The 18,850-nt window shown below is 32.7% G+C and overlaps 7 protein-coding genes and 1 pseudogene across 11 annotated transcripts; 2 read left to right on the plus strand and 6 right to left on the minus strand.

Moving 5' to 3' along the window:
- Nucleotides 1-54: 54 nt before the first annotated feature.
- Nucleotides 55-1,242, minus strand: AT1G52211 (annotated as a pseudogene). The gene is made up of 6 exons: nucleotides 1,150-1,242; nucleotides 989-1,060; nucleotides 809-892; nucleotides 423-483; nucleotides 261-326; nucleotides 55-147 (listed from the first exon to the last, which is right to left on the minus strand).
- A 1,402-nt stretch (nucleotides 1,243-2,644) lies between these two features.
- Nucleotides 2,645-3,975, minus strand: AT1G52220 (CURVATURE THYLAKOID protein). Of its 4 annotated transcripts, none has more exons than NM_104101.2 (5): nucleotides 3,588-3,975; nucleotides 3,397-3,483; nucleotides 3,242-3,304; nucleotides 3,117-3,154; nucleotides 2,690-3,034 (listed from the first exon to the last, which is right to left on the minus strand). In NM_104101.2, the coding sequence occupies exons 1-5, from the start codon at nucleotides 3,813-3,815 to the stop codon at nucleotides 2,980-2,982; spliced, it is 471 nt and encodes a 156-aa protein (NP_564603.1). In that variant the 5' UTR covers nucleotides 3,816-3,975; the 3' UTR covers nucleotides 2,690-2,979. The 4 variants fall into 4 exon arrangements, with proteins under 4 accessions (NP_001322106.1, NP_564603.1, NP_001031173.1 ...); NM_001036096.1 differs by having other exon boundaries at nucleotides 2,779-3,034; nucleotides 3,591-3,907; NM_001333531.1 differs by having other exon boundaries at nucleotides 2,645-3,034; nucleotides 3,117-3,304; nucleotides 3,588-3,923.
- A 32-nt stretch (nucleotides 3,976-4,007) lies between these two features.
- PSAH2 (photosystem I subunit H2) lies at nucleotides 4,008-4,878 on the plus strand. Its single transcript, NM_104102.3, has 3 exons — nucleotides 4,008-4,242; nucleotides 4,336-4,462; nucleotides 4,539-4,878. The coding sequence occupies exons 1-3, from the start codon at nucleotides 4,112-4,114 to the stop codon at nucleotides 4,716-4,718; spliced, it is 438 nt and encodes a 145-aa protein (NP_175633.1). The 5' UTR covers nucleotides 4,008-4,111; the 3' UTR covers nucleotides 4,719-4,878.
- ROPGEF11 (rop guanine nucleotide exchange factor-like protein) lies at nucleotides 4,705-7,279 on the minus strand. The gene is made up of 6 exons (NM_104103.6): nucleotides 6,779-7,279; nucleotides 6,541-6,657; nucleotides 6,218-6,447; nucleotides 5,866-6,129; nucleotides 5,458-5,778; nucleotides 4,705-5,365 (listed from the first exon to the last, which is right to left on the minus strand). Exons 1-6 carry the CDS (start codon nucleotides 7,086-7,088, stop codon nucleotides 4,976-4,978), a joined length of 1,632 nt encoding a protein of 543 aa, NP_175634.6. The 5' UTR covers nucleotides 7,089-7,279; the 3' UTR covers nucleotides 4,705-4,975.
- Nucleotides 7,280-7,821: 542 nt separating this feature from the next.
- On the minus strand, nucleotides 7,822-8,973 carry AT1G52245 (dynein light chain LC6, flagellar outer arm-like protein). The gene is made up of 3 exons (NM_001160947.2): nucleotides 8,659-8,973; nucleotides 8,308-8,541; nucleotides 7,822-8,200 (listed from the first exon to the last, which is right to left on the minus strand). Exons 2-3 carry the CDS (start codon nucleotides 8,443-8,445, stop codon nucleotides 8,054-8,056), a joined length of 285 nt encoding a protein of 94 aa, NP_001154419.1. The 5' UTR covers nucleotides 8,446-8,541; nucleotides 8,659-8,973; the 3' UTR covers nucleotides 7,822-8,053.
- Nucleotides 8,974-9,691: 718 nt separating this feature from the next.
- PDIL1-5 (PDI-like 1-5) lies at nucleotides 9,692-12,687 on the plus strand. The gene is made up of 12 exons (NM_104105.3): nucleotides 9,692-10,418; nucleotides 10,505-10,634; nucleotides 10,709-10,874; nucleotides 10,978-11,096; nucleotides 11,186-11,266; nucleotides 11,358-11,447; nucleotides 11,553-11,624; nucleotides 11,718-11,786; nucleotides 11,899-11,979; nucleotides 12,078-12,212; nucleotides 12,289-12,345; nucleotides 12,458-12,687. The coding sequence occupies exons 1-12, from the start codon at nucleotides 9,904-9,906 to the stop codon at nucleotides 12,554-12,556; spliced, it is 1,614 nt and encodes a 537-aa protein (NP_175636.2). The 5' UTR covers nucleotides 9,692-9,903; the 3' UTR covers nucleotides 12,557-12,687.
- A 197-nt stretch (nucleotides 12,688-12,884) lies between these two features.
- On the minus strand, nucleotides 12,885-13,644 carry AT1G52270 (uncharacterized protein). The gene has a single exon (NM_104106.4). It carries the CDS (start codon nucleotides 13,507-13,509, stop codon nucleotides 13,123-13,125), a length of 387 nt encoding a protein of 128 aa, NP_175637.1. The 5' UTR covers nucleotides 13,510-13,644; the 3' UTR covers nucleotides 12,885-13,122.
- A 3,380-nt stretch (nucleotides 13,645-17,024) lies between these two features.
- Nucleotides 17,025-18,796, minus strand: RABG3d (RAB GTPase homolog G3D). The gene is made up of 7 exons (NM_104107.3): nucleotides 18,607-18,796; nucleotides 18,490-18,516; nucleotides 18,297-18,396; nucleotides 17,939-18,085; nucleotides 17,757-17,837; nucleotides 17,533-17,678; nucleotides 17,025-17,426 (listed from the first exon to the last, which is right to left on the minus strand). The coding sequence occupies exons 1-7, from the start codon at nucleotides 18,657-18,659 to the stop codon at nucleotides 17,360-17,362; spliced, it is 621 nt and encodes a 206-aa protein (NP_175638.1). The 5' UTR covers nucleotides 18,660-18,796; the 3' UTR covers nucleotides 17,025-17,359.
- Between the last annotated feature and the right edge of the window lie 54 nt (nucleotides 18,797-18,850).

Here is an 18,850-nt window from a genome sequence, read left to right on the forward strand (position 1 = left end):
TTGATTATGTATCACAGTAAGATTCATGATCAGATTATATGGTTAGTTTAAGAGAGAGCTTACCAGGTAATATATGAGATTAAGGACTGGATTATCCATCACATCAAGGTTTGCTCCATCATAGAAAGTGGCAAAGCACATCTAAACCATATTAAATGACAAAACCTTTGGTTAGTTGTTCATTCTAAAGTCTAACCAAGAAGGTAAGGATTGGTAGATATCAACACAAACATGTGTGTGTGTGTGTGTGTGTGTGTCTTTACCATGATACACCGGATAAGGAAACACGTAAAGCATATTGTTGTCACAGAACCAACCTACCATACATAAGAGAGAAATAGTGTAAAGAGTCAAGAAGCGTCATATAGTAAAACTTGATTGTCACAAAGTGAATTTGTACAATTTGATGTTTCACCTCTTTCCTTTTTAACTACGACCTTTAGATTGTTTTGGAAACCGTTGCAACATTAGGAAAAGCCTGCCAGAAGATAGACGTACAAGGACACTAAATTAAGCTCCAATGCATGATCATATTAAACCGTACGAAAATGTACTCTGGCTTTAGCACACCAAGAGAATCTAGTCTAGTCATGAATTAGAGGAGAACAAGATGACTCGTTCCTCAACGGTGACTCTTAGCAAAACAATTTCAAATGTCAAATATAGTACATATTCAAGTGGCGACGACAGATTTACCTTCCACCGTAAAGTAAAAATCCAAGGGCGACGAACAATGAAACACCTACAATTGTATTCATAAGAGAGTTGAGACAAGTAAAATACCATATATTATATAGCACGACAAATGAAGTAAATTACCTGCTAAGAACATCTTAGATAGAATTAGCATAACTCCAACAGGCTTCCACATCCAAAGCAACCAAAGAGATATCTGAAAGTTAAATTATACATACAAAATTACATTTTGAATTTTAACAAACTTCTTATAGATTTCACAAAAAAAAATTATACGATAATAACAATATACCTGAACTACATATACAATTGCATTAATTGTGAAGAAGATTGACATTAGTCCATCAGTGGATTCTGCACGCGCCTATCCACTCAAAGAGTATGGAGTAAGGTATAAGAACCAAATTAAGAATTAAGGAAAAAGAATCATAAGAGTCAGAATTAATTAATTACCTGATGGTAAATTCCTGCCCAGAAGAGAATCAGAGCAGTATAGGTTGTGAAGAAAGCAAGACTAGGAATATCAAGCAAGATATGTTGCATAATCTACAAGATAATAATCCAAGTTTTGCAAATTTAGAAAGGCTGACATAGAAATGTTTCAAGTGTTTAAATTTGTTTTTGGATCATAGAGTTTTTTTTTAAGTTTATACCAATTTTCAATGAAAAAGTAGAAACCATCCTACATATATGGGATTCTCCTTAAACTTTCTGTTATTATCCATGAATGTTTTACTTTAATTAAACATCAACATTTTTGCTATATGAGAGTAAAGTTTTGTGTGGGAAAAAAAAAAGAGAGCAAAGTTTGGTAAAATATTATTTTTTCATCCCTAGCTATTACTTCTTTTGTATTACATATCAATGTTTTGTATTATTTGTAAAAACTCTGTTAGTTATTCTTTTTCAGATCTTATTGATACAATTTAGGTATTCATTTTAGTAATATAAACACACATAAAAAAAAAATCACATCAATCAATTTTTCATTTAAAGCAAGTATAAATGTATTAACTAAAAGCAGAACTAAAAAAGTTACGAATCAAATTTAGTAAAAAAGAAAAGAAATCATACTCAAGCGCAAAAAAAAAACAGAAATAAAATCATAATTCCAAATCTAAATTTTTTTAGTTTTCGACGAAATTGAGAGATTTGTTTTTAATAACTGGATAAATAATCTTAAATATTCAAAAGTTAAGATCAAAATCAGTTTAAACTTTAAAGACTACAAACTTTCAAGAGAGCCTTAAACTAAAAATGATGATGAAGACCCTTGAACCTGTGAATGCATGTTAAGCACATTCCGCCTGAAGACAAATACAACAGCCCTATAGCATATATCTATAGATCATCTTAAAAACATTACTTCTTCTTCTTCTTCTTCTTCTTCTTCTTCTTCTTCTTCTTCTTGATGAATGATTCCTCTCTTTTTAGGGTTATTATTTAAAGCCAAGGACTAATTGTGATTTGTGAATCCAAATGTTTAGTTCTGAAACCTCACCTAATGTCTCGAATTCAGAGTGCATATGATACTTATTGGTTTCAACTGTTTTCCCTATCCTCCATGTCTGTTTTAAATGTGGCCTTCTTAAATTGTAGGTGATGGAAAAGAATATTGAACCTATTAGTGAGAAGAAAGACATGCACACAGGAGATGTGGCTTCTCCAAGTCTGAAGGAAAATTCTTCGCAGCTTGAGAGTACCAGGGACCTAATTATGGTTGCCGCAAATACTAATTTATGGAGGGAGAGCTTGTTTGGTTCTGCTAAGGTGACACCTAGTTATTTCTTTTGGTTGGTGCTCTAATTATTCCCATCATCATGCAGAAGATTGAATAGTTTTATCAAGCTGTTACGTTCCAGTCCAGCAAGAACCATAGTTTATGCAAACAAGATTTATAAAAGAACCTTAATCATTGATTTTAGGGTTTATGTACCAGAAAACTGAAAACAAAACAAAAGCCAGAATCGTGAAATAGAAAAAGGGCTTTTGGATTTGAGAAATAACAAATTTGTTGAAGCTCTGAACTTGAAAAATTATGGCTTTTGATATGCGGAAACAATAAAATTGAAACCCTGATTTAAAACGTATAATCATAAAAGAGAATCTTTGAAATTAGAAAAGATTGATTTTGCTCACAACCAAAAACCAACAATAAAGTATTTACAGGTTTCAAATGCATGACATTATTGGACTAGAAACAACAACCACCCTGTCATGTAATTTTACAAACTTGCAAACAAATCATCTTCCAAAGATGAAGTATTATCACACACACAAGGTTCACTGGCCAAGTATATCCGCTACTGATTTCTTGACAATTTTCGAAAGCTCCTGTCTGAAAAAATAAACAAAGACTTAGGTTAAACAAAAACACCAGCATTCGATTTCATAACCGCATTTAAAGAAAAAAAAATTACCTGTCCGGTTTGAACAAGAGATATCGATATGTGAACCACTGCAGAAATGGAGATATCAAATGCTAGAAGAATCAAGGATCATAACATTTATACTTATTGAGATGATACCAAGCCTTATTACTTACCGTGGAGAACAAGATACCAACTAGTTCGAATCCGCTCGAGATAACGGGCAATTTGTCGATTGCCTAACGAAGAAAAAGAACAAGTCTTTGTCATCAAGTCTCACAAAATTAAGCACAACAAAAGATAAAAGTTTTGAGTCTTTTCATTACTATACCGTGATGAGATTCAATGATGCCCAAAGAGCTACAATACCAGCAAAACCCAAACCAATAAGACCTAACCTATCTTCAGACTTATCCCACTGCAATAATTTACAAATTTAAAAAATGTCCAAATCAAAACTAAGGCATATATGTAACTGAGAACAGAGTCTAATGTAGGGTTTATAGAGATTTAGGGACTCACAACATTCTGAATCGTACTAACAACGTCGAGATCAGTCGATGAATCTGAGCTTTCTCCACTAGCTTTCACCATCAGACTGATGCTGCTAGGGTTTCGAGTAAGAGATAATGGAGAAAGATCATTCGTACCTCGAGTTAGAGAAAATGGGAGTTTTTGAATCGATGTGAGATTGGATTTTCTCTGTGTGAGTAACAATGGCGAAGGCAAAGTTGCAGAAATTGAAGCCATTCTTTAAAAAAATAAAAAGAACAGAACAAAAAAATTGAAACTTTAGAGATTTTGATTCGATTTTGGAGACAGAGACGAAGAAATTTTTGGTTATGGATTAGAGATAGCCTTATCTTTTTATAATCCACGTGGCATTTCCTAAGTGGCATATCAAATCTCAAAGATGACAACCCAATTCGCCACGTGGCAGAACAAGATCTATCAAATGAGTGAAGAAGATTCTCCACTATACAAATTACATCAATCCACTCACTTACTTTGGCAACAAACAAACAACAACAAAGAGAGAAATTAACATGGCGTCTTTTGCAACCATCGCCGCCGTACAACCTTCTGCCGCCGTGAAAGGACTTGGAGGTAGCTCTCTTGCCGGAGCTAAGCTCTTCATCAAACCTTCTCGCCAAAGCTTCAAAACCAAATCCACCAGGTAAAGTTTAAAGCTTTGAAATTTGGAATCTTGGATTGACATTGATGAGGATTGGTATTAAAGAAAGGATGTTACTTTTGATTGTTTGTGTAGAGCTGGTGCTGTGGTGGCTAAGTATGGAGACAAAAGTGTATACTTTGATTTAGAAGATTTGGGTAACACAACAGGACAATGGGATGTGTATGGATCTGATGCTCCTTCTCCTTATAACCCACTTCAGGTTTTTGTACACTCTTAAATCTTTAGATCTATATGCTTCTTCAAATTCTAAGACTTTGTGATTATGTTGCTTGCAGAGCAAGTTCTTTGAGACATTTGCTGCTCCTTTCACAAAGAGAGGTTTGCTTCTCAAATTTTTGATTCTTGGAGGAGGCTCTTTGCTTACATATGTTAGTGCGAACTCTACCGGCGATGTTCTTCCGATTAAGAGAGGTCCTCAAGAGCCACCTAAGCTCGGTCCTCGCGGCAAGCTTTAAATTAGCTTTCTAAAATCTTTCAAAAAGTCAGAAACTTTCTCCCCAATTCTATGAACCCTATTTATGTATATTGTACTGTGTTGTGTTAATTGCTTTGTAAGCTAGTGATTCTGAAAATCAGTTATGATGAATCAATGAAATTGCATTTCAAGTCTGCTACAACACACAATGGTGCATTTTGTGGAATCTTTAAGCAGATTGAAAATGCAGTAAGAAGCCCTAATTTAACAAGAACGGAAAAAAGAAACCGGTTTCTCTCAGGAGTATCTTGCGGTTGGACTCCTCATAGCTCCAAGATTATCAAGATAAGAACTCTTCTTGTTGTTAGTCATTATACCTGTGACTTTCGACAACAACGGTTTCTCTCTATCTCCGAAAAAGCTTTCTTTCTTCATTTCATTGTTTTTGTTACCCCATTGCATAACATCAGAAAGTGTTCCTGAAGCCATATCCTCTGTGAAACTTAGTCTTTCCTCTCTTAGTTTCTCATTCTCCTTCAAGCTATATCTGTTCTTAGAAGGTGCATTATTTGTAGGTTCTTGAGTAAGCTGATCAGCGTAAAGCACGTCTTCTATTCTCGACATCACGGTGTGAGCTAAACTCTCAAGCACTCTTGAATAACTCTCCAATATCGCAAGTCCTACATCCTGCAACAACAATTATCCAATAATGAGATTTTCTCATGACCATAGAGAAAACACAATCAAAATGTATTTGGAAGTTAAGAGTTTTAAATTACTCTGTTGAATTGAATCTTGCTGATATCGAGCGAGGACTGTGAGATTCCGGGAAACCCTTGTTTTAATAGTAGCAAGATGGTTTCAGCTCTTTCTTCAAACTGTTCTCTTTTCTCAATACTCACTGTTGATCCCCAAGGAGACTTTGTGTCCTTCTGCACCATTTTCCTCTTCCATATCACAATCGATGCTTCGATTCTGTTCTTTAGATCAAGAATCTTGTGCTCAGATGATAAATCCATTTCAATTAGGAATTGATCTGCATCAAACATCTCTACTGTTATCATTCTGTATATCACATCTCCCAAGCTAGCTCTCCCATTCTGTTCTCAACAACACACGAAAACATCGATAAGGACTAGATCAATAACAGATTCTTGATGAATGTTTTTATGTGTTTATTAAATAACCTTAGGAAGTGACTCAAGGTAGCTTTCAGGAATCTCCATTTCAGACAGAACTTGAGCGTTTATCGCCATTGCAGCTTTAAGGACTTGATTCACACATTCCTTCTGGCTCTGTAGAAACCTTCTTGATATCTCTGAGAGGCCGTTAGGTGGGACTTTTACTGCCGGTAACCACCATTTCTCATCGTTCCTTGTCTCGCAAGAATCAGGAGAATCTTTTTTAACATAATAAAACTCATCCTGATCCTTGAATTTATCAAGACAATCCTGCAAGAGAATGATTATAAATGTGAGATTAATTATTTAACAGCCTTTGATTAGTATATTTTGTGCTGTTGTTGTTTGTTCTTCTTACGAGAAGCATAGCATCGAGTTTCTTAAGTGCAGGGATGTTACAGAGAAGATCTGTTCTTTGTCTTGTTGACATGACTTCCATTGAAGTACCATCTTTGTTTGTTTGTTGTGTTGGAGCGAATTCAACTATATAATCAGCCACAGAGATAAGCCATCCAATTTCTCTCCTCCAACGCGTTTTTCTATCCACCGCCATTGGCTCTAAACGCCGTTGTTCTCCAAACGCAGACGCTGCAACAACAAAAAAATTACAGAACTTAACATCAAATTGGTGATAAAATTGAAAATTTCCATGGAACTGAAAGATTTGGGAAAAGATCTTACCTGCGAGATTGGTAATGGCGTTAGATAAAGCCAAAGCCGATGAAACACCTTTTCCTCCTCCTGACATATCTTCTCCAAGAAGCAATTTCGAAAATTTCTCTTTCATTTGCTCCATTGCTGTAATAACAACAACATATACTTTAGTTTTTGCCCTAACTTATAATCCAAGATTAGTACTTTGCCCCTAACTTGCAATCCAAGAAACCTAGAAGATATGAGCCAGTTCATTAGATTTTACCTGCTTGCAATATTATTAGTGCCTCCATGGAATCCGATGAAGAGACTCTCGGAAGCTTGTCATTGCGATTAGGCGTTACTCCGCCTATAGGCAAAGAAGGTCGGTCAACGCTGCCACATTTTCCGGGTTGACTCCTAAACATCATCATGTCATTATCATCATCATCCAAATTGTCAGAACCATCCATTCTCATTGCACAATCTGAGCTCCAGCTTTTAACATGTCTTGAAGCTGAGTTTTCGTTCATGTTCTTGAAATGAAACAATCTTGATTTGTAAGTCTCTTGTTCTTGCTCCATTGCTTTTACCATTAATTACTAGTTAATCAAAACAATAAAAAAAATGAAAAGATTTCTATGATTTGAAAATTCTTTTTAATCTCCATTTGTTCTCCTCTTCGTGTAATAAAGAGGAGTTTTAGGAGATCATGAAGAAAAAACAAACTTAATTAACCAAAAAACGGTGTTTGATTTTAATTTCAGACTTAGCAAATACAGAACACCATCATTTGACTTCTGTTAATGGTTTTAGTTTTAACCTGATTATTTTAGTAACTATTATGATTCGTTGTCCATAACCATAAACAAGTAGTGAATTTGGTCAGATTCTTCAGGGGAAAAAAATAAGAGGATATTTTTAATTTTCTTGAAATGTTTTACTATTTATAAATTGATACTTGGTGGAATGTGGGCTGCACGTTATTTGAAAGTTGAATTTCTCCACACACATAAAAAAAATCTCAATCTTTTTCTTTAAATCAAACATTGAGATGTAGGGAGGACATGTTACTGACATTATCTGTAATATCATTTTTGTTTATGTCTTGTTGTATTAAAAAAATCTCAGTTTCTCAACTAAATTAAGGATTATGGATGATAATGTTTTCCTCAATTTTGACCTCTCTCTGAATTTCTATCAAAGTAAAAGTTTAAAATAAATTTATATTATGCTAATGATAGATTAGTCTAAGTCAGTCTAAGAAATTCTCTATTTGTGGCTGGGCAATTATAATTGTTTGCATCTCAACTAAAAGAATATAAATATAAAAAATCTTCTGCATTTCACTTTTATTGATCACAAAAGCAAACACTTGTAAAAATGAAAAATCTTACATCATTGAAATCAACTTCCTCTCTTAGCTTGGGCCTATTTACAAACTTAGAATTCAAACAAAGCTAAAGATCTTGATAGTCTTAGCAAGATTTTTTTTTCTCAGATTTTCATAGAAGCAAAAGAAAAAGGAAAAAAAAACATCCCCATGATTAGGGTAGTGTAATTAAGGAGTAGAAGCGCCTTTAAAGATGAGGAACTTAAGTGTCTCCAATTGAAAATAGATAAAAGTCCCTTTAGAATGTGTGAAGAAACACCCAAAATTTGATCCCACCACACATTGCCATCCACTCCCATATCTCTCATCAAACTCCTGAAAATTCATTATAGAACAAACAAAATTAACCAAGTAGTTATATATAGATGATAATGATGTATTTATGACTTATAAATAGAATTGAAGAAAATCATTACTAATACCTTCTTGATGTGACCAGCAATGGATTTACAGTCAAAGACATCAAAAAGGTCAAGAGCTTGAGAAGCAAATGCCATAGCTTGCATCTGCATCTTCACTGGCATGTCTGAATCTTCCACCATTGCTTTGCCTTCCAACATCTTTCTCTATCTCTCTCTCTCTCAATAACTCCAAACGTTTTTCAATTTTTTTGATGAGAACTAAAGACAAGGGAAGCTTTGGATCTTTATAGGCTCCTAAAAGACACAAAATGAAAAAAAGATTCCTTCAATATCTAATCTTTATCAAGAAAACCCATACAAAGATAAATAATGTCTCCTCTTTGAGGAAAAATATGGGAAAATGTGCCTAACCTTTTTCTTTGTCGTCTTCTCTTCACTGGGATTACTTCCTCACGGGTTCTTGGATTCAAAGTCTTTTCAAGAAGAAATGTACGTATAAGCATTCAAAAGAATGGCACGAACGAACACAACTGTTCTTTAAATTTAGTCAAAACGTTGATAATTTCAAGATGACAAAGCTGATCAAAGAAACAAAGTTGATAATTTGAAGACTAAAAAAAGGAACAAGACAGTTAAGAAAAAGTATAATAAAATAAGGTGTAATGACTCATTTGAGCAGATATATGTGTCTCTCTCTTACGTGTGTCCAAGTATTTTTTGTCTTTGACGTTTAATGGATAACGATGGAGAGGTGCATAATTAATTAGTTAAATAGCTAACATGTGAAAGAAAAAAAATGTAATTAGCTAAGCCTTCCACAAAACTCGTAAATATGTCGGTGTAACAGTTGGGATTTATAAGCCCATTAAGAAGGTTTAGGACCCATTGATCTAGCTAGCAACCTATGCTAGTTCTTGAAGAATTCTCAACTTTTTAATGCAAATGGTGTGTTTAATCTTTTTATGCCCATTGGAGTTTTGGATAGAAAACAAAATTTAGAGTAATTACCATGCATGCTTAAGTTGTAGTGGCAAAAAATGACTAAATTGAATTTATTTTATAGTTTAATTTAGAAAACACAATTACTAGTCTATAGTAGTTACTAATTATACACTTACATCACTTTTTTGTTCTTTAAATACTACCATCATAGGGTATTGCCGTATTGGCAATAAGTCCATAACTATTTGATAATTTATCAATGTGTTTTTCTTTTCTTACTTTTTTGAATAAAATGAAATGTTCTTATATACTTTCTAATAAAATGAAATTGCATTTTACCTTGTATACTCTAAATATGTATCATAATTTCCTTTCCTATACTAGTTGTTTTATCAAATCCTAAAAACATTAGTCAAACAATGCTACTAAACTCCACTCTCTTTTTGGTATTTCTTTAATATTTCATAACTTTCATTTATCAATTACTATGCAAAAAGCAACAATTTTTCTTACCAAAATTAAAAACCAAAAAGCAACAATATTTTTAATTTAGTTTTCCTTTGTTGTTTTTTTGACTAAAACATGCGAGTCTTCTTTCTTGGCTCCCGCCGTAAATCCTGGTGAGATTTTAGGCTTTTTTCATTTGACGACGATTGCTTCTCTTCTCCGATCAATCACCGTCCAAACTCGGACGAAACAAAACCCAAAATCAAAATGTCGTTAATTCCAAAACCCATATCAAAAGTCTCTACCTTTACCTTCATTCTCCTCATACTCCTCAGTTTCACAATCATCATCGCTTACTCATCACCCGATTCCAATGTCGAATCAAACGAACCCGGATTCGATTCCGATCTAGACCAGCTTCTAGCAGTAGACGAGCAACTACAAGAAGATCGACCTGAGCAACAATCAGAAGCCGAAACAGTAAGCAAAGCTCAGAGAATCGTACTAGAGCTCAACGGTGATTACACGAAGCGAGTGATCGATGGAAACGAGTTCGTGATGGTGTTAGGGTACGCGCCTTGGTGTGCGAGAAGTGCGGAGCTTATGCCGAGATTCGCGGAAGCTGCGACGGCTTTGAAAGAGATTGGGAGTTCGGTTTTGATGGCTAAGATTGACGGTGATAGGTATTCGAAGATTGCATCGGAGCTTGAGATTAAAGGTTTCCCTACGCTTCTTCTCTTTGTTAATGGCACTTCTCTTACTTACAATGGTGGATCTTCTGCGTAAGTTCCCTAATTTGGCTTCTCTAGTGATAAAGTTTTGATTTTGATTGAACCGTTTTTGAGATATGTTTTGGTCAATGTTTCAGGGAGGATATAGTCATTTGGGTGCAAAAGAAGACTGGTGCACCAATCATTACACTTAATACAGTTGATGAAGCTCCGAGATTTCTTGACAAGTATCATACTTTTGTTCTTGGTCTGTTTGAGAAGTTTGAGGTATATTCGGATATCATTAGTGTAGAGTGGGTTTTGAATGTAAAGTGTTGATATGAGGTTGTTTGTTTGCTTAGGGTTCTGAGCATAACGAATTTGTTAAAGCTGCTAAATCAGACGATGAAATACAGTTTATAGAAACACGTGATAGCGATGTTGCGAAACTTCTTTTTCCTGATCTTAAAAGCAATAATGTGTTTATTGGGTTGGTTAAACCTGAGGCTGAAAGGTACACTGTATATGGTAAGCTTGCTGGCTGCTGATTTTGAAGACCTCTCTTGTTATTATCATACCTTTTTCCTGTTATCTGTATTGTGAGAAGCGGTAACACGGGTCTGCAATGCAGATGGATCTTACAAAATGGAGAAGATATTAGAGTTTCTAGGCAGCAACAAGTTTCCATTGTTTACAAAATTGACTGAAACCAATACTGTTTGGGTTTACTCTAGTCCTGTTAAGCTTCAGGTTAGAAGTTTTTATGTTTTGAGTTTGTATCTTTCTTTGCTTTTGATTATGTTTTAATCATAGTTCTGTTTTTTTTCTTCCTTTGTCAGGTTATGCTCTTCTCCAAGGCTGATGATTTTCAGAAACTTGCTCAGCCTCTTGAAGATATTGCAAGGAAATTTAAATCGAAGGTAATTCTCTTATGCTGAATCTTAAAGACTAGACAAAATTTTGTGTTTAGACTTTAGACTCTCTCTTAACTGTTTATTATCTTTCTTGCAGCTTATGTTTATATATGTCGATATAACAAATGAGAACCTTGCAATGCCATTCTTGATCTTATTCGGAATTGAAGCTGGGAATAAAACTGTTGTAAGTTACCGGTACTTGTTTCAGTATGTTTGATTGAATCTTTGTGATCTACTGCTAATAAAGCTACAAGCCTATGTGGGACTAATCTATAGTTTTTATCAACAGGTTGCTGCTTTTGATAACAACCTGAACTCCAAGTATTTGCTCGAGTCAGATCCATCACCAAACAGTATAGAAGTATGAATTTGCTTTAACCTTTTTCCTTCTTTTCTTATCAAGTATTCGTATGGTAACTGATTCATGTGATCCTATTTTCGATTTGTAATTTAGGAGTTTTGTTCAGGACTTGCTCATGGAACTGTTTCACGTTACTATAGGTCAGAGCCAGTTCCTGATAATGTAAGTATGAGATATTGAATCCTCTTGTGATGTTCTTTTTGTGATATTGTCGAGTCTGAAGAGACTTGTAACATATACGAGTTAAGATCATATAACCTGGTGTAATCTGCAGGAAAACGCAAGCATAGTGACTGTGGTAGGAAAGACTTTTGATGGGTTGGTATTAAACAGCCGCGAGAATGTTCTTCTTGAGGTTTATTATCCCAAATAACCTTTCTGCTAAACCAAACCTTTTTTACTAACTGAAACCGACATTAAAGCAGTGGATGTTGTGGTTGAAACTGAAAACAGGTACATACACCGTGGTGCGTGAACTGCGAGGCACTAAGCAAACAAATCGAGAAATTGGCTAAGCATTTCAAAGGCTTTGAGAATCTTGTTTTTGCAAGAATTGATGCATCTGCAAATGAGCATACTAAACTACAGGTGAGTCAAATCTTACCCTGCAACAAGCCTAGCAATTCCCGAACCACGGGATAAACTTATTGATTGTTGATGACAGGTTGATGATAAATATCCGATAATCTTGCTCTACAAATCTGGCGAAAAGGAGAAACCGGTAATAACCATTTTGAAAGAGCTCACTAGCTCAATCCCTTTTAGACATCATTACTTCTGTTTTTGCTTATAAGCTTTGTAGGTAGTGTATCTTACCCGGTTTTCACTTGCAGTTAAAGCTATCAACGAAATTGAGCGCGAAGGACATAGCTGTTTTTATCAACGAAGAGTTGTTGAAACCGAAGAATGGGTCTGCTAAAGATGAATTGTAGTCTTAAGCTTTAGGAAATGTAGACATAGTTTTGCTTTGTTCTGTTTCCTTTTTTGAACATATGTGTAAATCTATGAAAGTCATGAATTTGATTAATCAAGTCAATGAGTAAAATTATTTTGATGCATACAAGTTACTTTGTCAGAGTTGATGGATAAAGTCATATTTATAAGCACAAAAACAAACAAACCAAGTAGCATTGTTATGAACTATACTCATGAAAATCTAAACCCTAGAGAGAATTGTTAGAAGCAAAGACTTCTTATTGTCTCAAAGAACAAAACAAGTGTTTACTTGTTGTTCTGTTTCTTATGAGATACACAATCGAATCAGAGCAAAAGAGAAACTGACTTTAATTGAATGGGAAACACTGTATTACAAGGTTTACAACAACGAACTTAAATAGAATCCAACAGACATGAAAGTCAAGAGTTGTAACTCTTCTTTCTTGTGACAAAACAAACATAACTAACTTAATTATTTAACAGACACGACACTTGATTAATAACTAACTACATTACAAACATTAGAAACTCAATTACGACCAACAAGAATTTATTGAAGCGACTAAATATGAACAATCTTGGAGATAACCTCGTTGAACTTGTCTTGTTCGATCTTCTTCTTCTCGTTAGCTTCAACAAGTTCGGTCTTGCTCTCTTCCGCGACTCTATCAAAATCATCAGAGAGTTTTCTCCTGATTCTAACCACACCTACATCTTCAGATCCGATTTCCTCATCATCTAAGTACCTTCTTCGTTTCAGCACAATCGGAGCAGCAGGGCTAGATTTCTCCAGCTGTGCCCATGAGAGAAGTGGATCTAGCACAGAAAGGGGAGTATCAACACGGTAAGAGTTGAACCTATGATTATCGAAGAAACGAGGACGAGGAAGCCCGTTTCTATAGAACGCCACCGGTCTAATGGCGAGGCTTTTCTTCACGGGCGTCGTCATTGTGTTTATTTCAGAAAGAGAGAGAGAGACTGAGAAAAGGATGACGATGAATGATTGATTGAGAAGATTGTGGATTAGGGTTTATATAGAAGGAGATACTGGCGTGCGTGTTTATTTCCCGCCTCTTCAATTTAGCCGACTCAGTTGTTGGGCTCAATTTCAATTTAGGCTCATTATAAATTATGATGTCTATGACTATAATCTTGCTATTGGCCCACTAAAATCACCATATTAGCTAAAATTTATTATAATCTTCTTGATACAACAAAATTATAGGGTCCCTTAAGCAAATATGAATAGACCATATATCTAACACACAAAAAAATAAATCACAAAATTTAAACTCAGGAACTAAAATCTCACTGCCGACATGTATATCATGTCAACAAATTCGCATTATCAACATCTTCACATAAATGATCTGTTTTTCTTCTAATCACAAAATCTTAACTCAGTTCCAATCAATTAATACTCAACCTTAAGACCTAATCGTACTTTACATATCTATATCACAAAATTGAGGGAAAATGGTTAAGGAGTATAAGAGTCTTGATTTCTTCATTATCTTCAACATCGTCAATCAATTTTTTATTATCTTCAACATATTGGCTCAATATGTCAAACACATGCGATCTCTACGACTTCCTAATCTCAAGAATATATCAGGTGACGATTTGAGGAACCATCTCGTTAAACTTTACTCACACTTAATTGGAATCAAGCAACACAAAATATGTACATTAGGCTATATACTGCATTCATAAAATAAAATAATATAAAATAAACAACAACTAGATTTTAACCCGCGGTATACCGCGGGACGATTTATTTTTTAAAAGTAATATATATTAAAATTTGCAAATTTTATTTTTATAAAATATTTATATTTTACACTTTATAATTGTTATTAAGTAAGACTATACCACGAATCTATGAGACAATTGTTAAAAAACTGAAGTTGTAACCTCTATTAAAACAGCATATTAATAATATTTTAAAATTTTATAAATATTGATTCAAATACATCCACCATATAACCCAATTCCAAAATAAAACCCGTTCTATAATTTCTTTACCCCTCCCGTGATTTTTTTTTTTAAAGTAGTAATTTTTAAAATTTAAGAATTATTTTTTATAGATAAAAGTTTTGCAAATTATATCATTCTCTAATACATTTATATTTTATATATAGTAACATTATACATACCACATAACATTTTTGGTTTTATATAATCTTTTCTAAATTAGGATGATTTGATATGTTTAATATTAGTGGTCTTAAAAAATAATAAATTAAAGATTTAACCCGTATTGAAACGGTGTATTAATTATATTTTACTTTTTTATTAATGTTGATTCAAAAACCCGTCACTCCAAATCCGTCTTGCCAAAAAGCCATTTATTTTATTAATATTAATTTTATTAATGATATGACTCTGAATTATAATCTAAACATTTTAGCTAATAACATAGGAGTATACCATTTTTATTTAATAGGGGAATGTACTATATAACCCGAATGCACTTTTACCCCAATCCACCAAAAAAGTCTTGCAAAAATACTATAGAAATAAGAAACGATAGTCGGTTTTGATAGGTATAAGATTAGCAAATATATTAGTTACCTTGAATTAGTTAAAGAATACAAATTGAAAAGGTATATTACACTTTATTCGAATATAGTATCAAAACTTATATAACACAGAGATTTGATAAAAAATTTAATTGTTGAATATTTTTTTTTGTGCTAATTTTTATGTGATTAAGATTTAGTTAAGATTTAATTGATTTTGTATATAAAATATTAAAAGTAAACTGTGAGTTGTATATGTTTTGTTGATATTATCTATATTGTTTAGTGTTTAAGATTATACACTTGTAGTTTGATTGTTAATTTAAGAGTTTCACCTGTAGTATACCATCTTGTATTAATATCGATCTAAACCCGTCAATTCTAGGATTTTCTATCTTGTATTAAAAATTGAATCACATCATACACATAAAAAAATCTAATATGTTATTAATTATTGTAGTATATAAGATTATAAATTTTCAATATAATATGTATGAAATTGAATATAAATATTTCAAATATGACCCGTTACTCAGTAGAAAGTTTTCTTAAATCTATTTTTCACCCGTTATAATATTTTTCATGTATTGAACAGTTTATATTCACAATTTTCAAAAATTCAAATTATGACATATGCGAAAAAACTCTAATTATTTTTTATAATGATGATATTATTTTTTGCAAAAATAGAATCATATAAAGATGAGAAGTGAACTATAATAATTAATAAAAAAATTAATATGATAATTTAGATATCAAATCTAATTTGTTGATTTTAATAGGTTACTCTTTTGGAAATTAATAATGTATTTCGTTTTTCTAATTAAATTAAATTAATTAAAATTTAGATATCAAATCTTATATGTTTATTTTGATTGGTTATTATTTTTGAAAATTAATAATGTATTTCGTTTTTTAATTAAATTTAATTAATTAAATTAGTATTTGATTTTTTAATCCTTAAAGAGATAAATTAATTTACTCTTTAAAATTTTATTTCTAATGGCATACCTATGTAATTTCTTACAAAAATTAAGGTTATATTTAAAATGTACTTCCCAAATAATATAGTAGGATGTATGTAAATTAAAAAAAAAAAAAAAAGTTGTGAGTGTTTAAAATAATAAGAAATAAACAACAATGTTATGAAAACCAATAAAGAAAAAGTTGTGAGTGTGAACACGTAGTAGTACCGCCAAGATGAGAAATGAAATACTAGAATGTAATGGTCTAATTATCACACATTTAACTGCATGGAAAAAGTGTAATAAATTGTGTATGTTAAGTATTCAAGTTTAATATAGAAACGTTTTAGTCTCTCATCAAAGCACAATTAATATAGTAATTTTATTAGAGTCAATCAATTAAAGTCCAATAAGTAACGTTTCCTTTCAATGGTTATTACTTATTAAGGCTTACAAATTCACATATCAACTTTAATCCATTTGTTATAATAGTAACTTTTTAACATTAAAATACACATATTATCTTTAAGTTGTTTCTTCCATATACATACATACTACTAAATAAGTTTCTACACATTCAGAAAAAAAAAATTATACATCAAGATATATGAATTATTTATTATAAAAAACATCTATATTTTTAAAATTTACTACCTTTTTTTTAGATATATATTTTTATTTTGATATTTATGAGAAAATTGATATGTAAACATGCTATGTCATATTAATTTGGATTCTTGTCCATAAAAATCTAAACATTTCTCAATATATAATAAGCTACTTTTTTTTTATTGAAGAATATATAATAAGCTACAAATATAGTGTATGCTATGATTTTGGGGACACTTCCTAGTTTTCTTATGATTTGCTTACCGGTAGAGGAAATTGATTTTCTCAGTTGTGTTATCTATATTTGACAAAGTCAACTATTTTTATTTACACATTTAGTTTAAGAGTTAATAATATTTACACATTGCCCCAATCAGATACGCTTAACCCGTATTTATTATTTAACTTTTTTTGTATTGGTAAAAACGCTGAGAGACGATCGATCTTCAAATTCTCATCGCTTTCAGAGACAAGATCCCACAAAAACCGTCCAATGTATCCTTCAAATTCAAACCCCTTCTAGAATCGAAATTAAGTTGGATTTTGGTATCAGTATAGAGTCCAAAAGAAAAAGGAACCCAATTCATTACAATCTGTAACTCAAAATGAATCTGAAAATACATTTCTGGAAGTTATAAATATATTGTTACAAAATCAAAATGTGCCAAACAAAACAATGTATCTGCAACAAACTTTTGCTTGATTAGCATTCACACCCTGTTGATCTTTGTTGCTGACCTCCGGCAACATCAATGGTGTCGGGAAGGTACCTACGAGAGGTATCAGAGACGGTCAGAAGATAAGACTACGACGACTTGAAGTGATGCAAATTTGCCAAAAAAAAAAAAAAAAGCAGTAAGATATGTTTGTACTTACGGTTCTTCTTCAGGTTCATTCTTGAAAGCATTTTTGGTAATGCATTCGAAAGCCGCATCTACATTGAATCCTTCTTTGGCGGAAGTCTCAAAGTAAGGAATGTTTCCTTTAGATGCACACCATGCCTTTGCCTTTTTCTCAGAAACCTGACAAATATAGGATAACTTTAGCATAACCAAACTCTAGACACTTAAGTATTTCATGAAATGAAGATAACGTCTCACCACTCTGCTCTTTCCACCATCAACATCAGTCTTGTTCCCCAACACAACAAATGGAAAGTTTTCAGGATCTGAAGGACTAGCCTAAACAATGACACCACAAAGAAGCATTTGGTTTATAGCAATACAATTCTCAAACTACAAAGTTCTATAAGAAAGAAAAAAACAAAGAGGATTAGTGTTACCTGAATCAAGAACTCTTCCCTCCAGTTATTAAGATTATCAAAAGATTTCATAACATTGACATCATAGACAAGAACACAACAATCCGCTCCTCGGTAAAACGCAACTCCCAAACTTTGAAATCTTTCTTGTCCAGCAGTATCCCAAATCTATATAATGTACCAAGAGATTGTATTAGTAATAGTTCTATAAATCTCTATAGACAACCAAAAAAACACTGTATCTTCCTAAGAAGCACACAAATTTGAACCTCAACAAAGAAAGATTTTGACTTTTTCTGCATTATAAACCCAAAAAGGTAGGAACCTAAGATCCAATCACATTCTAAGAATCAAAATGTTTGATTGATTCAAAGAATACCTGTAAAGTGAAGATTCTGTCATCTATTTGAACCTCTTTAGTCAAAAAATCTGCTCCAATCGTAGCTTTATACTGATTACTAAACTTTCGATTCACAAACCTATCAAAATAGAATCAATCAAAATCAAATTTCATAAGGAATTTATCAATGTTCTAAGTAAGAGACACATAGATCTGGATTTCAGAAACATACTGATTCATCAACGAAGTCTTCCCAACACTGGCCATAAAAAAAGAATCAAAATCTCATCATTCAATGAACAAATAAAACCACATCAAATCTGAAATCTGAAGAGATGAGAGAATTTACCCGCTATCACCGAGAATGATAACCTTGAGAAGAACTCTCCGGCGAGAAGACATTGACGGAAACTTTTAGGGATTTAGCTGATTTGGTTTTTCTTTTCAGCGAAGAAACTGTCTCTGTTTTCTTCTTTCACAATCTCTCTCTTTTGGTTCTTCTTCTTCGTGTGATTTACAGAAAAAGTATATACTGTATTAGCTAAATAACAGCAAAGTTACTATTTTAAAATCTTTTATTTTCCCAAAATTGC

The sequence above is a fragment of the Arabidopsis thaliana genome (assembly GCF_000001735.4).
Source record: "Arabidopsis thaliana chromosome 1 sequence".
In the NCBI taxonomy this organism is placed as follows: Eukaryota; Viridiplantae; Streptophyta; class Magnoliopsida; order Brassicales; family Brassicaceae; genus Arabidopsis; species Arabidopsis thaliana.

What these genes read in the sequence shown, in the direction of transcription:
- PDIL1-5 (NM_104105.3), top strand. Translation starts at nt 9,904, where the DNA reads ATGTCGTTAATTCCAAAACCCATATCAAAAGTCTCTACCTTTACCTTC. An exon ending in CTAGTCCTGTTAAGCTTCAG is followed by an intron (nt 11,097 to 11,185) that starts GTTAGAAGTTTT and finishes TTCCTTTGTCAG; the next exon opens with GTTATGCTCTTCTCCAAGGC. An exon ending in GCGAGAATGTTCTTCTTGAG is followed by an intron (nt 11,980 to 12,077) that starts GTTTATTATCCC and finishes AACTGAAAACAG; the next exon opens with GTACATACACCGTGGTGCGT.
- ROPGEF11 (NM_104103.6), bottom strand. Translation starts at nt 7,088, where the DNA reads ATGGTAAAAGCAATGGAGCAAGAACAAGAGACTTACAAATCAAGATTG. An exon ending in ACTAATAATATTGCAAGCAG is followed by an intron (nt 6,658 to 6,778) that starts GTAAAATCTAAT and finishes TTGTTATTACAG; the next exon opens with CAATGGAGCAAATGAAAGAG. An exon ending in GCAAGATTCAATTCAACAGA is followed by an intron (nt 5,366 to 5,457) that starts GTAATTTAAAAC and finishes TTGTTGTTGCAG; the next exon opens with GATGTAGGACTTGCGATATT.
- AT1G52245 (NM_001160947.2), bottom strand. Translation starts at nt 8,445, where the DNA reads ATGTTGGAAGGCAAAGCAATGGTGGAAGATTCAGACATGCCAGTGAAG. An exon ending in TTGCTGGTCACATCAAGAAG is followed by an intron (nt 8,201 to 8,307) that starts GTATTAGTAATG and finishes ATGAATTTTCAG; the next exon opens with GAGTTTGATGAGAGATATGG.
- PSAH2 (NM_104102.3), top strand. Translation starts at nt 4,112, where the DNA reads ATGGCGTCTTTTGCAACCATCGCCGCCGTACAACCTTCTGCCGCCGTG. An exon ending in TTCAAAACCAAATCCACCAG is followed by an intron (nt 4,243 to 4,335) that starts GTAAAGTTTAAA and finishes TTGTTTGTGTAG; the next exon opens with AGCTGGTGCTGTGGTGGCTA. An exon ending in CTCCTTATAACCCACTTCAG is followed by an intron (nt 4,463 to 4,538) that starts GTTTTTGTACAC and finishes TGTTGCTTGCAG; the next exon opens with AGCAAGTTCTTTGAGACATT.
- AT1G52270 (NM_104106.4), bottom strand. Translation starts at nt 13,509, where the DNA reads ATGACGACGCCCGTGAAGAAAAGCCTCGCCATTAGACCGGTGGCGTTC.
- AT1G52220 (NM_104101.2), bottom strand. Translation starts at nt 3,815, where the DNA reads ATGGCTTCAATTTCTGCAACTTTGCCTTCGCCATTGTTACTCACACAG. An exon ending in TTAGTACGATTCAGAATGTT is followed by an intron (nt 3,484 to 3,587) that starts GTGAGTCCCTAA and finishes AAATTATTGCAG; the next exon opens with TGGGATAAGTCTGAAGATAG. An exon ending in CTCTTGTTCAAACCGGACAG is followed by an intron (nt 3,035 to 3,116) that starts GTAATTTTTTTT and finishes TTATTTTTTCAG; the next exon opens with ACAGGAGCTTTCGAAAATTG.
- RABG3d (NM_104107.3), bottom strand. Translation starts at nt 18,659, where the DNA reads ATGTCTTCTCGCCGGAGAGTTCTTCTCAAGGTTATCATTCTCGGTGAT. An exon ending in ATCATTCTCGGTGATAGCGG is followed by an intron (nt 18,517 to 18,606) that starts GTAAATTCTCTC and finishes TTTTATGGCCAG; the next exon opens with TGTTGGGAAGACTTCGTTGA. An exon ending in ATGGTGGAAAGAGCAGAGTG is followed by an intron (nt 17,679 to 17,756) that starts GTGAGACGTTAT and finishes TATATTTGTCAG; the next exon opens with GTTTCTGAGAAAAAGGCAAA.